The following is a 15,317-nucleotide window of genomic DNA, read 5'->3' on the forward strand; positions in this document are numbered from 1 at the left end:
AGGTGTAAACTGTTCTGTTCTGTCCTTAACTCCTAATTTACAACAGCAGACGATTTAATGTCACCAAATATATGCTGCCATTGTGACTTGGCCATATGGAAAACGCTTTAACAGATTCATTCTTCTCTCTGGCAACTCGCTTTTGCTGCTCAATACTTGGGATACTGACTTGACAGTTTATATATTTTTAGGATTAGATTTTAGACTTTCAGCTGATGCTGTTCTGCAGATCCGTTTACAGGAAGTGCTGTGACACGAGGAAGCAAATGTTGACATGACATGGATACAAAATATGACCTCAAGATATTAAAAATAAATGGAAGATAAAAATAATGTTCTAATTCAGCTATCATACGGTCATCATGCAGTTCAGACTGACAAACAAACAAGAAAATATAACAGTGCAGCTACAAGAAGCTTAAGTTACATGGTCTGATCAACATTGTTTCCAAATGGAAGTGGAAACTCAACAAAGCAACAAAAATAAACATTTGCATGATGGTTCGGACCAAAGACCCTGACCCTTTTTCTTCACCATCAGTTTCTCTCTTCTCCTCTCAGTAAAATGTTCTCCTGTCTGCAGGAAGTGGGAGCCAGAGATGCTCTGACAGTCTGCAGACCATATGCTGCTGCCTGCTAGCATAACTTTTTACTGCAAGCTGTCACTCACTCCCTCTCTGCTCTCTGGGTCAGTGAAGTAGCCATCAGAGCCGGATTTCCCATCATCCACCACTTTATTCACACTGAGACTTTCTATTGGAGGCAGTGTTGCTGTTTGGAAGATCTGAGATGTAAATAATGTGTCAGAGGTTGGATTTTCATATCATATGTTTTGATGGTGCATCTTTGTTATTGCTCAGGTTTTGGATTATGAAGGTTATTGTGTCTGAATCAACCCTGAGTTGTATATAAGAAGTAGACGTAGTCAACTTGACGTCACCTTTTGGTTTATGGGCTACCGTTTGGAAGTCTGGAGTATGGCATTTTGGTGATTTTTGATTTTTTGGAACCGGAGGTGGAGCTGGGGAGGAGCGAGGCCCCACTATGTTACCATTTAACATAGCCATCTAGTCAAAATGAGCATTAATATCACAGTAAACATGAACACTCAATACCTTAGTATCTTTGTGTACAACCCAATGCTGAACAACGGCGTGGTAGCCACCTGTCAATTAGAAGGTAGCCCCGCCCTAAATCATACCCTGCTTTCTCTTCTATTTAACTCTAAATGGGACCATAACTTCATGCTGTATCGAAGAAGTCTTGAAACTAGTGATTGAGAACATAAACTCATGTTTACAATGTTACTGAGGTAATGAATCAAGTGAAACGTCCTGCTGGCCATGAGAGAACCTGAGACTGGGAGGGTTAGAGCACTTCTGTATTGGCTTCACTTTTCAGACCCGAAGGTTGCCGCTTGGAATCAATATTAACATCTGATAGTATTACTCTGATCTAGCAGAGCATAATCGAGTTTGGCCCTTTCCTGTTTCAACATGACAATGTCCCCGTGCACAAAGCCAGCTCCATTTATAAAAAAAAAAAGTTTTTCCTAGTTTGTTGTGGAGGAACTTGACTGGCCTGCACAGAGCCCTGACCTCAACCCCATCGCCTTTGGGATGAAGTGGAACGCTGACTGTGAGCCAGACCTTATCCACCAGCATCTGTGTTGGACCTCACTAATGATCTTATGGCTGAATGGGAGCAGCCAGGTTATACAATGTTGAGGAAAGTCTGAAAACCAGAATAGTGGGAGCTGTTATAGCAGAACATTAATGCCCATTGTTTTGCGTCTTTGGTAGCGATGCAGGAGCTTAAGTCGGTATCAAACATCTTAACAATACCTAGACTTGATCATGTGTATTATAGCCCTATAGCACTACTTTAAACACATGCACATGGAAGCATTTGAAACATGGATATTATGCATGGACTGTTTTGGAGCAGGAAAAAAGATCTTCCTGACGGCATCATTTCTTCTCCAGCATCTTCCAACATGTCTGCTAAACTACATAGTAGTGCAAGGAGTGTTTTTGTATTATTTAAATGTCCTCCCATGTACCTTACGTGCTTGTATAATCTTTATTCATCTCTTTACAATGAGAAGAACTGCCCAAGTTGTCAGCGATCATCATGTATTTGGCCGAGTCTCAGGTGGCTCTGATTTCCCAGCAGGCCAGATGGCAGCGCTGTGTGGGCAGTGTGTGTGTGTGTGTGTGTGTGTGTGTGTGTGTGTGTGTGTGTGTGTGTGTGTATGTGTGTGTGGACGAGGGGCTGTGAGAAGAGGGCCAGCAGCTTCATGGAAGGGAGGATTGCTCACACCCTGGCTCTCTCCTCTGTCCCCGTGCAGCTGTGCTTCTCCCTTCAACTTGAACTTTTAATTTGTTCAATATGTGGCAGAGGACACGGAGTAAAACAGAACACATGTCTAGTGGCTGAGGCTCGACAGGCAGGGGCTCGAAGAGGAATGATGACACTGTGTGGAGTTAATTATTTTTTTAACTTGTAGAAGTCTGCTTCCACCACTGAGGATGACAGTGATTTGATAAAGGAACAGTTCATACGTTTCTTGATGTCTTGTACTCGGGGTGTATTGCGTCAGCAGGGATCCGTTTAAACTTAAATGTTAGAATTAACAGTTTAAATTAAACCCTGACATAGTAAAACTTAAGAGGATTTAAAGTTAAAACCACCATAATTACCATAAAGTCCTGGATACATTTATCATTGTCATTGTCATTGAAAAGCAAATCATAAATGGCACCATTACTGCTACATCCTACAGAAGTACATTTACATTAAATAAAAACACCATGGTTGTTGACTGTTTGCAATAATACTTCAGAAATAAATGTTTTTTGGTCCTTTTTGCCTTCAATTGATAATGTAAGGGTTTGTTTCTTTTCTGCTTTTCAATTGTCTTCTATGACAGTCAACGTTTCAAAGTTTAGATGTTATGTTATTAATACATTTTTCATCCATATCAAAAATGAAGCCATGAAGTTAAATAATTTCAACTGTTGGATTAAAGTTAAACAGAGATCAGAGTTGAAACTGAAGTTTAGACGAACTGGATGCAACACACCCTTTAGAGCAGGGGTGTCAAACTCATTTTAGTTCAGGGGCCTCATTCAGCACAATTTGATCTTAAGTGGGCCGGACCAGTAACATCACAGCATAATAACCTATAAATAACCACAACTCCAAATGTTTCCCTTCGTCTTAGTGCAAGAAAGAACATTCTGAAAATGTTCAAATTTGATCTTTTTACAAAACATTATGGACAACCTGAAATTTCTTAAGAAAAGAAGTTGCATTTTCAACAATATTATGCCGCAGTTCATAATTTACACATGTGCATTACAACTTACTGATCACAGTGTGTCTACAAAGGCACAACACATTTCATCACAGGTATCTGGAACAGTACTTTACTTTGTGATCAAAACAACTAATCTTTACACTTTGGCCAGATTGGACCCTCTGGCGGGCCGGTTTTGGCCTCCGGGCCGCATGTTTGACACCCCTGCTTTAAGGAATACTTCCCCCACAAAATGATCATTTATTACTAGTTACCTAGAATTTGTGAAGAAAGCGTTGTTTTTCTCGCCTGCCTCCGTGGTGAACAAACTAAAGGAGGGCCGTGTTTTACAGCAGGAAAACTACATCAACACGTCAGTTTACAAACTCTCACTACGCAGACACCTTTGACTGTAGATATGTATCCAGTCGTATGCTCACTTCTTTCCATACACAAGCATTTTCACTAAAAGGTTACTATTTAATAGAGTCCTGCATAAACCAGAACATTCCTTCTGATTTCTGAAAGCAAACCCTTCCCCAGACCTCTTCAGGTGGAAGCAGCAGTAATATATAATACATAAGTAGCTATTTCCTGCAGTGAAACATACACCAGCTATATGATGCAGTATGGATTTACTGTTCAGCTCATTAACATTGTGTCACAACAACAGACAAGTGTTGGAATAATGTGATGAGTGTTGCTGTTGGATTAAGTAAACCCTAGATTAACTAAGATACTGTATAGGCTGCAAAGCTCTAATGTGGAGGGGGGAAAAAGTCTCTGTTCTGGTAATAAAATCTTTCAAAGCCTGAAGCTTATCACTGCAAAATAAGCATCTTGCAACTGGATTACAACTCTCATGCTTGCAAGTGTTTTCACACTACAGTCCAGATGGGAGATTCGTTCTGTAACCTAAATGGATGCCTTCTTTCGCGCATCTTGTTTTTCTGTTTTTGATATTGTAAATGTGACAAACTATACAATCAATTAATGCGACGAGCCAATACAAACATTTGGAAGGAAGCTGACGCACCATCAGCTGTGTTTATTTCCATTTATTTGTCTCCCAAAAAATGTTGCGGGGACTCATTTCTGAGAAGAGACAAACACATGGCAATTACATGTTTCAGTTGTAGTTTTGTTTTGTAGATGTTAGAAGATTTCAAGATTCTTTTTTTTAAATGGTAGACAGAAAGTTGAGACAAATATCTATTACAACACACAAGTGTAGCTTCCATGCCCTGACTCCCCCTCTGCATTGTATCCTACCAGACTACAAAGTGACCTACGGGTTTTAGAAGAGTGCTGATGTTACGATTTTCAGGTGAACCGTCCGCCACTGAAACCCTCAGAGTCAGCTGTGAATACAAATGACTTGATGTTCACTTTGCATTTCTTTGTTGAGTTGGAAGACGTGTCCAGTTGGCCCCTACAGCTGTGCTCGCTCACCAAAAGCTTTGTCATTCACTCTGAAGACGTGGGAACATTTTAAAAGTTTCATCTCCGGCTGCATCCGTGTGAATAATAGGGAGACGTTGTTCACTTTAGGTCATTTAATAACTGAATGATTGACATGAGTGCAGTGTACACAATCATTATGGAAACCATTAAGCATTTCCTGTGCTTGTATGACGTCTTTAAAAACATTTACACAACCTTCTCGGCTTTGTTTGCTGAAGTGATCTTTTACCCCAAAGTGCCACCTTGGTGAGGGGAGTGGACATTGTCACAAAAGGTTATGGGGAATATTATAATATATATACCGTAATTTCCGGACTATAAGCCGCGACTTTTTCCCCATTTTGCGACCCTGCGGCTTATATAACAGTGCGGCTTATCTATGGATTTTTACAGCTAACGGCCACTAGGGGAATTCCTAAATCTATGGATTTTACAGGTTACAGTCCACCGGATGCCGGGAAAGAGCGCGCAAAAGTAGCGAGTGGTACGAGAGACAGACGGACATTACGAGAGCGAGGCAGTGTGTGAGACACCCTCATTATGGAAATATATATATTTATTTCGAGGAGTCTTATTTTGTTAAATATGCTTTTATGTTGATACTCCTGAAACCGGATACTCCTGAAACCGGCACTTTCTGGGGGTTCGCGCCACTTTTTCGGGAGACAGAAAGAAGGATACGCTGAAGAGAGGTGTGCATGTCCAAAAACCCCGACTGTGGAGTTACCGTATGATGATGACTTCCATGTGTTTCTTCTGTTTCAACGGTAATTTATGGACAAATTAAGGAAAACACCAACGGTCAGAGACAATAAATGCTGATTGAACAGGCAGAAGTTCTCCATCGTTATTTCCTGGTTCTACACAACACAACGCAGAGTCGATCGTGGTGTCAGCTACAGACCGGCTACATACACATCAGTCAATTTAGCGTCTGCGGCTTATAGCCCAGTGCGGCTTATATATGTACAAATTAGTCAATTTAGCGTCTGCGGCTTATAGTCAGGTGCGGTTTATAGTCCGAAAATTACGGTATTATATTGTTTCAATGAATCTATTTGTCTTAAAAACACCCTCTCAAGCAATGGAACTGTAGTTAGAACTCAAACCTTCAACTACTAGAAAGAAAAAATATTCCTCAGTGCCGTTGTGATCCCTCCACAAACAATATTTTAAAGAACATGATCATTAACATTTCTGTCATGCAGCAGAGCTCCTCAGAGTTGCAGCTCAGGGGGACTCGTGCTAACACTGCGAGAGATGAGAATGGAAATCAAACACGTAGACACAGTCACACTCTCTGCACCTCTCTTCTGGAGCTCTGCCCCGAGTTACACACCAACAGTCCAAGAGACAAACATGTTGTCTGAGGACCGGGCCACTGTGGACCTGCAGCTCCTGTCAACACGCAGCGAGGGCCCGCTAACAACACTTCAGTGTAGCTGGCTGAGACTGCGGTCAGATCGTGATGCACTCTACAACATGCAGAGTCGGGACTTTGCAGGATTATTTCAGATGCTGAGATTATTGACGACACAACATTTAACAACTTTCCAGAACATCATTTGGAATAAAAGGTGCAAGAACCTCGTCATTATTGTAGCTCTTTGTTGCTTTGTGGGTTCTTTTAACAAATGGTCTTACTAAATATATTATTATAATATTATTATATTATTTTAGTGATGCGATGGGCACTCAATGGATTCATGAGAACATTCATCAACAGCTTTAATAATTTGATTATTCATTTTAAGAAGTTCCTCCAATAAAAGGCCTTTTTCAAAGATGAAATGATCCTGATATTTACACCAGGCAGGTTGACGATGACGATAAGGATTTGTTTCAGCATTTATTTATGCAAACTATCTATTTTAGTGTGTTGGACCTCTCAGATATATCAACAATAGATTTAGTTTGACCTCAAGGTTCAATATATTTCCATTAGCTTCAGTAAAAGCCAGAGGAGTGTCTGTTGAACCTGATTAATCACAGCCTTCATTTGGAAGTGGACACCTCTCTCTGCCCCCCCCCCCACCCCATGTCGCTTCACCTCTCCATCTCTCCACCTGACTCATCCACCCGTCTATCTGCAGTCACGCTTCTGTCCGTCTGATGAGATTTCACTGACATTCCATGCTGACATATTCAGACTATTGTTCTGCCGCTCCGGGTGGCACAGGTGGGCCTCCATCTCTCCAACATGGCCCAGTTACAAGGCGGCGCTCTCTGCCAAGTCGGGCCCCGCTCATCCGGGAACAGGGGAGCTGGAATGGGTTTGACCGTATTGTGCTGCACCTGCTTCACCCTCGCACCAGATCCCTCTGCTTCGCCTGCCATTCTGCCGCCGCAGAGAGCACTTCTTTCCTCACCGAGCCCCCGCTCCGTAAAACCCGTAAAATCCACTGAACTTAGCCGCTCTGATGGCCGTGGCCAAAACAGCATCTGATGTGCCTTATTTGTTGACTGTGTGAGATTAGTTGCAGAGGGTACACGTCGAGGGGCTTACCATGCAGAGACGGAGCGAAGCCCCCACCCCTCCATCAAACACCCACCAGGCCTGCCAAATAATGAGAAATGGAAGATTCTCCAGCTTGTCTAAAGCCCTCGTCACAGTCGGTCCGCGCACACTTCTGCTCCCGAGCCAGACTGCAGTGCAGATACTGTAAGAGCCCCCACACCAGAGGAACTGACTTCTGCATTCACTCTGCAGCTCCGGAGCCAAAGTCCTTTGTGTCCACAGCACCTCAATGGGAAGCGTCCACCTGGACTGCCGGCATCAGCGAGGATGTGTGCTTTTGTTTTCACAAACAGACATGTGCAGCTCAAATCTGTTCAGCACATTTCAATGCAAATTCAGTTGTGCTAATTCAAAATGTTTAACATTTCTGCTCACACCTCTGAAACCAAAAAAAATATATATATCTATATATCGATATATATATATATCTATATATCGATATATATATATATATATATATATATATATCTATATATCGAATATATATATATATATATATTTTTTTTTTTTTTTTTTTTTTTTTCCAACGATAGTAAAACTTTGGATGTGATCCATTAAAGACATTTTTAGTCAACTAGTAATCACAGAATTTCTTTAAGAAATCAGCTTCCATCCAGTCGGAGAAGGATCTCGAACAACTCACATCTTATTACGACCGAAGAATACGGTTGTAATGAAATAGTTGTTTCAGAGTTAGAGCTACTGTTTTCAGTAATGACTGAACGCTCTTTCCCCAAAAAAGTTGTAAAATGTCCAGCAAGACTACGAACACTGATTAAGTGCGTGCTTCTCTCAGAGGGGACAGACTTCTTTTTAGTTCAGCTGTTGGGACAAGAGTCAGAAACAGCAGTGTGTGGACACGTGCTTATTAGCACCTAGTGTCACACTTAGTGGATTAAGCTCTGCATTATTACTATGACAACCAAAATAGTACTATCAGCAAATGCTCACACTCGTACACACGGGGGGAGTCTTTGGACCATAAGAAGTAATCAATGTGTAAACCCACAGAGCAAAGCACAGGGGGAGATCAGAAACCAGGTTATAGGGAACGTATTTACGTATGTGCTGGATTTGCTCTGGTTTTACTGTAATGCAGTTGGTCGGTAATCACATGTCTCTCTATCCTCTTATCCTGTTTTTAAATCAACATTGGCATATTGTCAGTGTATTAAAGGTTTGCTGAAATGACGCTACAGCTTGATCTTTTTTTGGACAGACGACACGATGAGAGGACGGTGTGTGTGGAGCGAGCACAACGTTTTCTTCTTCTTGGATTTCTTCTCTTTTAATCTGCGGAGAGCATCTTATTCAGATTTATTTCAGTTTCAGTGGGAGCTGTTTCTTCTCTCTCATCCTGGCACACTGTGCCAAAGGGATACTCTCTCTGTCCAAAGTCTTTATCGTGTACATGTGTACTTACAAATACCTAAAGATTCAGTTACGCGTCTCCATGATCAAGAAAACAGGGTTCTCCAGCCGAGCTGAGGCTCTGTTAACCTGCATGGCGGCTCAGAGGGTCACACTCGCAGCCAGAAGGTCCTGAGATCTCTCGCTCCACTGGATAGAAGTGTTGCGTATTAAAGGGTCAGTACACCCAAATTACAAGAATCACTCCATTTTAAACGTTTGACGAACCAACAAAGTTTCCTTGTAAGAACATTGACAACATCATCGGGCCTCAGTCACCAAAACTTCCCAAGTTTGTTCTTACATTTCTTCTTGAGAAAGAAAAGAGCCATGACGTGTTCTTAGAGCACAGAGTTGTTTGTACATGTCTACTTATAATGATGAATCCCATTGTACTCGTACTTAGAAGGTGAATCCACATGAGTCTGCAGGGCTGTGTGCACACTCTGAAATACTGAAGAAAATGCAAAGAATTAAGTCAAGAACACCCAAATAAAAGTCTAAAAACAGTGGAGCACCCGACTCCAAACGTTCAGAAAATAGTGCTGAAGTGGACGGCAAACAAGCCTCATGTTTAGTAGTGGATGTAAAATAACACCAAAAGAAAAGATGCATGTGATGCTAGTACTTGTTCAGTGTCCAAGTGTTACTGTAGTGTTTATTTTAAAACACCATAATGTTTATTTATTGTCAAATACTGTAATGAAAATCATTTTCATTTTTTTTATAATTGCTAAAAAATATCCTGATAATTCAAATGTAATATACAAACTGTAGAATTGAAGAAAACTCAATCTGCACTTTTTTGCACGAACACGCCGGCACTCAAATGCGTTTCAGATTCTGTTCTTCAATCTGAAAACATTGGCGAGCGTCAGAATCTTGGTAAACTGCGTAAGAGGAAATCTCTTCCTACAGTTGGTGAATGAGGCTCATTGTTGTTCAGTGTTGCTGTTGGAGGTTTTCACTGCGTTGTTCATCTGCGTGGATAGATGTGACTGGAAAATGTTGGCCTTTCTATTGTGATTTGGGTGAAATGTTCCTTTAGCAATACTCCTGCTGTGGCTGTTGAGCAGGGATCCGTAGATATGATGCAGCTCGCTGCCTCTAAATATGTATTACTAGTCACAGGACACATTTCCCAGCAAGGATTAATGAATAAAGAATAACTAACTAGCTTTTAGGATGTGGTGACCAGGTTACAGAGAGCACATGTGAACTCGCTGACGGAGAGAGAGGAGGAGGTGCAGACAGTCAGAGCTGTGTGTGTGTGTGTGTGTGTGTGTGTGTGTGTGTGTGTCTGTTTGTATGTGAGGTTGGAGGCCTGCTGGCTGCTGGGGATTCGCTGTGCGAGAGCTCCCTCTTGGTGCCAGTCGGCCTACTGTTGGTGAGCAGGTCCTGCTGCACCGAGAAGCCCAGACAGCTGCCTACACACACACACACACACACACACACACACACACACACACACACACACACACACACACACACGTTGGGTGAGAGCATGCTCAAGGAGACGAAAGTGAGATGTCTCTTTTATTTGTGTCAGTGTTGTGAGAAAGGTAGTGAGGGAACAGTTGATGCTTCATTTGATTTCATTTAAATATAGTTTTTGCTGATTTCTCGTATTGTTTTATTTTATTTGTTTGTCATGAATGTATCTATTAGAAATGTGCTCTCTGTATTTTCAGTTGTATGTGTGTTAATTTGTACAACCTCGTATTATTATGCTGTGTTTTAGCGCTGCAGGGATTAGTCATCCACACAAAGATAATCTATGTTTTTAAATCATTAAAGTCATTTTTATGCAGAAATGTCAGAAAATGCTGTTTCAAATATTTAGATTTCTTTCTTCTCTGTTTTTTATATCACATTAAAGTGAATATCTTTATAAAAAAACAAGACATTTAAAGACATCACCGTCGACATTTTTCACGATTTTCTGACCAAATATAGACCAAAAGATTCATCTAAAAAATGATCTGCAGATGAATCGATAATGAAAACATTTGTGTACGGTGTTTATTGCATATTATATCCTACAGTTTGTTTTTCCTTGTGTTGGAATGTATCCCAAGACACATTTAACGATTACTTTCATCTTTATATGGCCTCTATTGTTGTCTACATAACTTATTTTAATTATGAAGAGTCAATTATCAAATCATGATGACTACACTTTTTATGTAAATGAGAATATAGGTAAATAATTAAGAATACTAATTAGAAATATTAGAAAATGTCAAAGAAATGAAGTCTTAATATATTTATTATATTGTTGTAATAATCTCTCTTTTTTTCTCTCTGTGCTTTTTTAGGGTCGGTGTATTAATTTCAACCGTGTGCAGCGTCAGTAGAAGAGAAGCTGTGTGAAGACCGACACGTGCTGATCGCTGTGGACAAGAGAAGAATTTCATGTCTAATCCTGCAGCTCAAACCACTTTCTGCTCGCTCGGCTCTACGTGGTGCACAAAGCTTCCCTTCTGGTTTTCTGCTCTTAGACCTTGTAAGCACACGGGGTGAAATGTTAATATTAACTTATATATAACTAAGTTTTTTACTACCTTTTTCCATTACCAAATGTTTCTTTTAATTAGGAAAAAAGCAGAAGGGCGTCCCAGCACTCAAACATTCAAATTCGGTTAGTTTTTCGTGCGCACCAAAGGCTTAACATATTCTGACCATATTGTGCCTTCTGTGGAAAACCTAATTTCATGGACACAGACGGAAGCTATCTAAAGAAAGAAAGAAAAGAAAAAAAACGGGAGAAAAGGGCTGTTTGCCTTTGGCGTGGAAGTGGGAATAATCCCAGTGGGCCTCACAAGTGCAGAAGTCCGTTGCCTTTTGGCAATGTTTCATCACAAATGCTGTCCAACTTCAGCAGCGTGGAAGCCTGGCGGCTGCCCTTTGACTGGCTTATCTTGTCATTTTAACACTGAGAAGTGCACACGCATGACAAATTGTAGACAGGATGCCCCAAGGTACTGGAAGGCACCAATACTTTGCCCTGTAGTTTTTCGTGTTTTTTTTTTTTCAAGACACCTTCCTTTCATTATGCACTCAGGACAAGAAAATTAATAGAGCGTTATTCGACCGCAGGACAGCCTCCTGACCAGGATGATCTCCAGCTAGGTTTGAGGGATTGATGCCTTTAAGACCTTGACATGGCGCTTGGTGTTTTTTGCCCCTGTTTTCAGTGCAGTCTGCTCTCTGCTCAGCAAGGCGTAGCACATCACAGCCCATAAACAGGCCTATCAGTTAAGACTTTTAGGATATAGATACAGCTGCCGGGACCCTCCTCTGCCCACTGTCTCAATCCTCCGAGGGCTTCCCGGCCACGTCACAACTCACTAGTTCACTCGGCACCAGAATATCAAAGTTTAATTAAAATAATTAAAGGCAACAGCAAGCAGCAGCCTGTGAAGACTTGGCTGTCTCTTTTTTATGTCTTTTGACATTGAATGACCTATAACTGCGTTATTCTCAGGAAAAAAGAGGACACTGTGCCGCGGTGACGGTGCGCCACGTCCAAAACACAAACCCAAAGTAACGGATGCGACGGACGGATAAGTATTGTTCATTTCCAGAAATTATGTCCCCCCCCTCCACCCCCAACTCCCTCACCCCAAAAAGCAGGGTATATATATTTATATATATTGTGGATTTCTCAAGCGTGCTGTCATGACGCCAATCCCAAATGATGTTAGTGTGAGCGGAAACACTGTGGGGGAGGAAAGGGGGCAGCAGCTGAAGAAAAAGGCTCGAATGATCCAGTCACTTCGGATACCGTACCTCAGATGCAAAATGGATATTCGAGTCGAAACCTGACAAAGCGCGCCGGCTTTGACGGGAAGCGGTATAGACAATGACCAGTGGCTGGGTCAGTGGGATGTCTCTGTGCAAGCAGGGAAGCTTATCAAATGACACTAAAAATAAGTTCAACAACCATCAAGTTTGAGGGGGAATGGGTGAGCGTCTCACATTCGGTGGGCACGAGGGCGCGCAGGACGGGCGACGCGCAACACGCCAGGCTAATTATTCCTTTGTTTCCTCTTCGTCCCGATCGCAGGGACATAAATAATTCCAAATCAAATCCTCGGGGTGTGCTGGTATTTATGTCCGACTTAAACGCTTTTAGCCTCTTGCATAATTTTGCAGGGCTGACATTTAATAGGCTCATCAGCCTCTTTCTGGACGGACGCTGGACGAGGAGATTTTAGCACTTAGATCTTTTTTTATGTTACAACCAAGAGCACAGGAATGTTATTAACCCGAACTAATGAGATATTTACATAGCAGTCACAACACGAGTCGCCCTGCTAATAACACGTCACATGTCCCCTCTGTGTCCGCTCCACACATCATTACGCACCGTAGAATTTATTTTTAGCACCTTTTTGTGGTAAATTTAAAAAAAGTAATTGTTGAATTTCTTTGTGCCTTTTTTAAATTGTGTCTTTGATGAACAAACAAACTGTGTTTGTGTTTGTGCACTTGTTAAATGAGGTACTGTGGAGCATTCTTTTCATTTAAAACAATGAATTCACAGCCACGTTTTTTTACTTTTAAATATAACTTTTAAAAAAGTAGATCATCACAATTGTTGATATATCTTCATTTCAAATTTTGGATTGAATTTCATTCGCATGAATTCACTTTCTGCTTCGTACATTATTGCTCACTAAAGGTGCAAACATATAATTTATCTTTTTACTATCTTAAAATTGTACAGTTTTTGCCTTTTTTACTTTTTATATTCACATAGCACCTTTAAGTCCAGGTTCAAGTCACACAAGCTGCACATGTGTGTGAGTTGCAACCAAAATACCAAAAATGTTTTTGTTTTTGCTTTTTTAAAATGAGTTTTACACTGTTTTTATTTTGTTTCTGTTTTACACTGCAGTCTGTTGTGTCAAAAATACATTCGATGAAAAGTAAAGCGTGTTTTCTTTTTTTTTCTCTTTTTTTTACGTGTGTGTGTGTGTGTGTGTGTGTGTGTGTGTGTGTGTGTGTGTGTGTGTGTGTGTGCTGGTAGGGGTGGACACGCTAAAGGCAATCTTTAATTGGGCCCTTACAGATTTATAGGGCCCGACAGGGAACGTGATTATACAGAGTGTGTGTGGACTGAGGAGTGGACAGTGTGTAGCCTCTCCCCCTGTGAAGTCAGTCACCGGAGGCATCACACACACACACACACACACACACACACACACACACACACACACACACACACACACACACAGAATCCCTCCAAGGTCTTCAACGCCCCAAAAATGAGGTCTTGCATTTAGTAAAAATATGTGCTCATACACCTTGTGCTTTATCCACGTTTGCATGCTGTGACAAGATGTCAGCTGAGATGTGTGTGTGTGTGTGTGTGTGTGTGTGTGTGTGTGTGTGTGTACATGCAATAGCCCCTCCTCCACATTGGAAGTGAAAGAGGGAAAGTGATGTCTCCTTGTTTGAGGTGTAGACGTCATAAAGATAAAGAAGGTTGTTTTGGTCATTTCTGATACTAAAAACCTGAAGAAATCATTTTGTGTTGTCCAGACTCACAGTGGTTTAAGATGAAGTGATGGCCGCCTGTCAACTTAAGAGAAATATAAAAGCAAAGTCACATATGATAAAAACCCAGGTGACCTTAGAGTGCTCCTGAAATATTATAAAACTGATACCAGGAAATAAAGGTTATTAAAAAGCAGAGGAGGTTTATAATACGCCTTAAAGATTCATCTGGTTAAAACCAGCCGGTAGTTCAGTTTAGTAAACGTAGCAATACTACACTTTAAAAATGTTATTTAGGTAAAAATACAGAAGTATTATCAGCAAAGTTAAAAATATCAGGAGTGTAAGTACTTATTATTATTATTATTATTATTATTATTATAGAAAATGGCCCTTTAGATGTTCTAAATATAATAGTATTTGATATATTTGAGATGTAACTAGCACAGATACTTAAGTAACACACAAGTATCTTGTATCACTAAATGTATAGAAAACTATCGTAATAACATCAAGTTTGATAATCCAGCAGAACTAAACATTTGATATCAGATGAAGTGAAACTGTTGAGCCTCATCACGGGCTTCTGTCATGATGTATTATGTATGTATCCATTCAGACCTAGATAAACAAATACATCAAAATTAAAATAGAAAAAAACAATATTATTTTCAACTTTTCTCAAACTGTCCCCTCTAACAGTCGCAGTGTGTGACCCTGATGTTCAGTGTGTGACCCTGATGTTCAGTGTGTGACCCTGATGTTCAGTGTGTGACCCTGATGTTCAGTGTGTGACCCTGATGTTCATTTGTTCACACATTTTCTCCTTTAACAAACTCATTTCTCAAATACATCACTGCCATTCATTTAAACTTTGGAAAAAGAACATAGAGTTAATTAAAAATGAATCATTTATCAAACAAACTGCAAAGCATGTGTTGCTCCCAGCCTCTGCAATATGAATATTTGTATCTTTTCTCTCTCTCGTCTTCATACCGAGTCTTGTTGGACTTTTAAGAGAAGATAAACTTCATCGATCCACCAGGAAATTGAGTCATTTGAACTGTTCAGACACAATAGGCAGTTGGAAGACGACACCTCTGGAAAGTTGCTATAGCA

General features: G+C 40.7%; 1 protein-coding gene across 1 annotated transcript in view; it reads left to right on the plus strand.

Moving 5' to 3' along the window:
• Positions 1-13,632, plus strand: part of antxr2a (ANTXR cell adhesion molecule 2a) — an 83,470-nt gene extending 69,838 nt beyond the window's left edge. Inside the window, exon 17 of the mRNA XM_029440411.1 lies at positions 11,012-13,632. Within this exon, the coding sequence (XP_029296271.1) occupies positions 11,012-11,050 (39 nt within the window). The 3' untranslated portion in view covers positions 11,051-13,632. The remainder of the gene's footprint in view (positions 1-11,011) is intronic.
• Positions 13,633-15,317: the final 1,685 nt, after the last annotated feature.

This window comes from Cottoperca gobio, chromosome 9, assembly GCF_900634415.1.
Source record: "Cottoperca gobio chromosome 9, fCotGob3.1, whole genome shotgun sequence".
Lineage (NCBI taxonomy): Eukaryota > Metazoa > Chordata > Actinopteri > Perciformes > Bovichtidae > Cottoperca > Cottoperca gobio.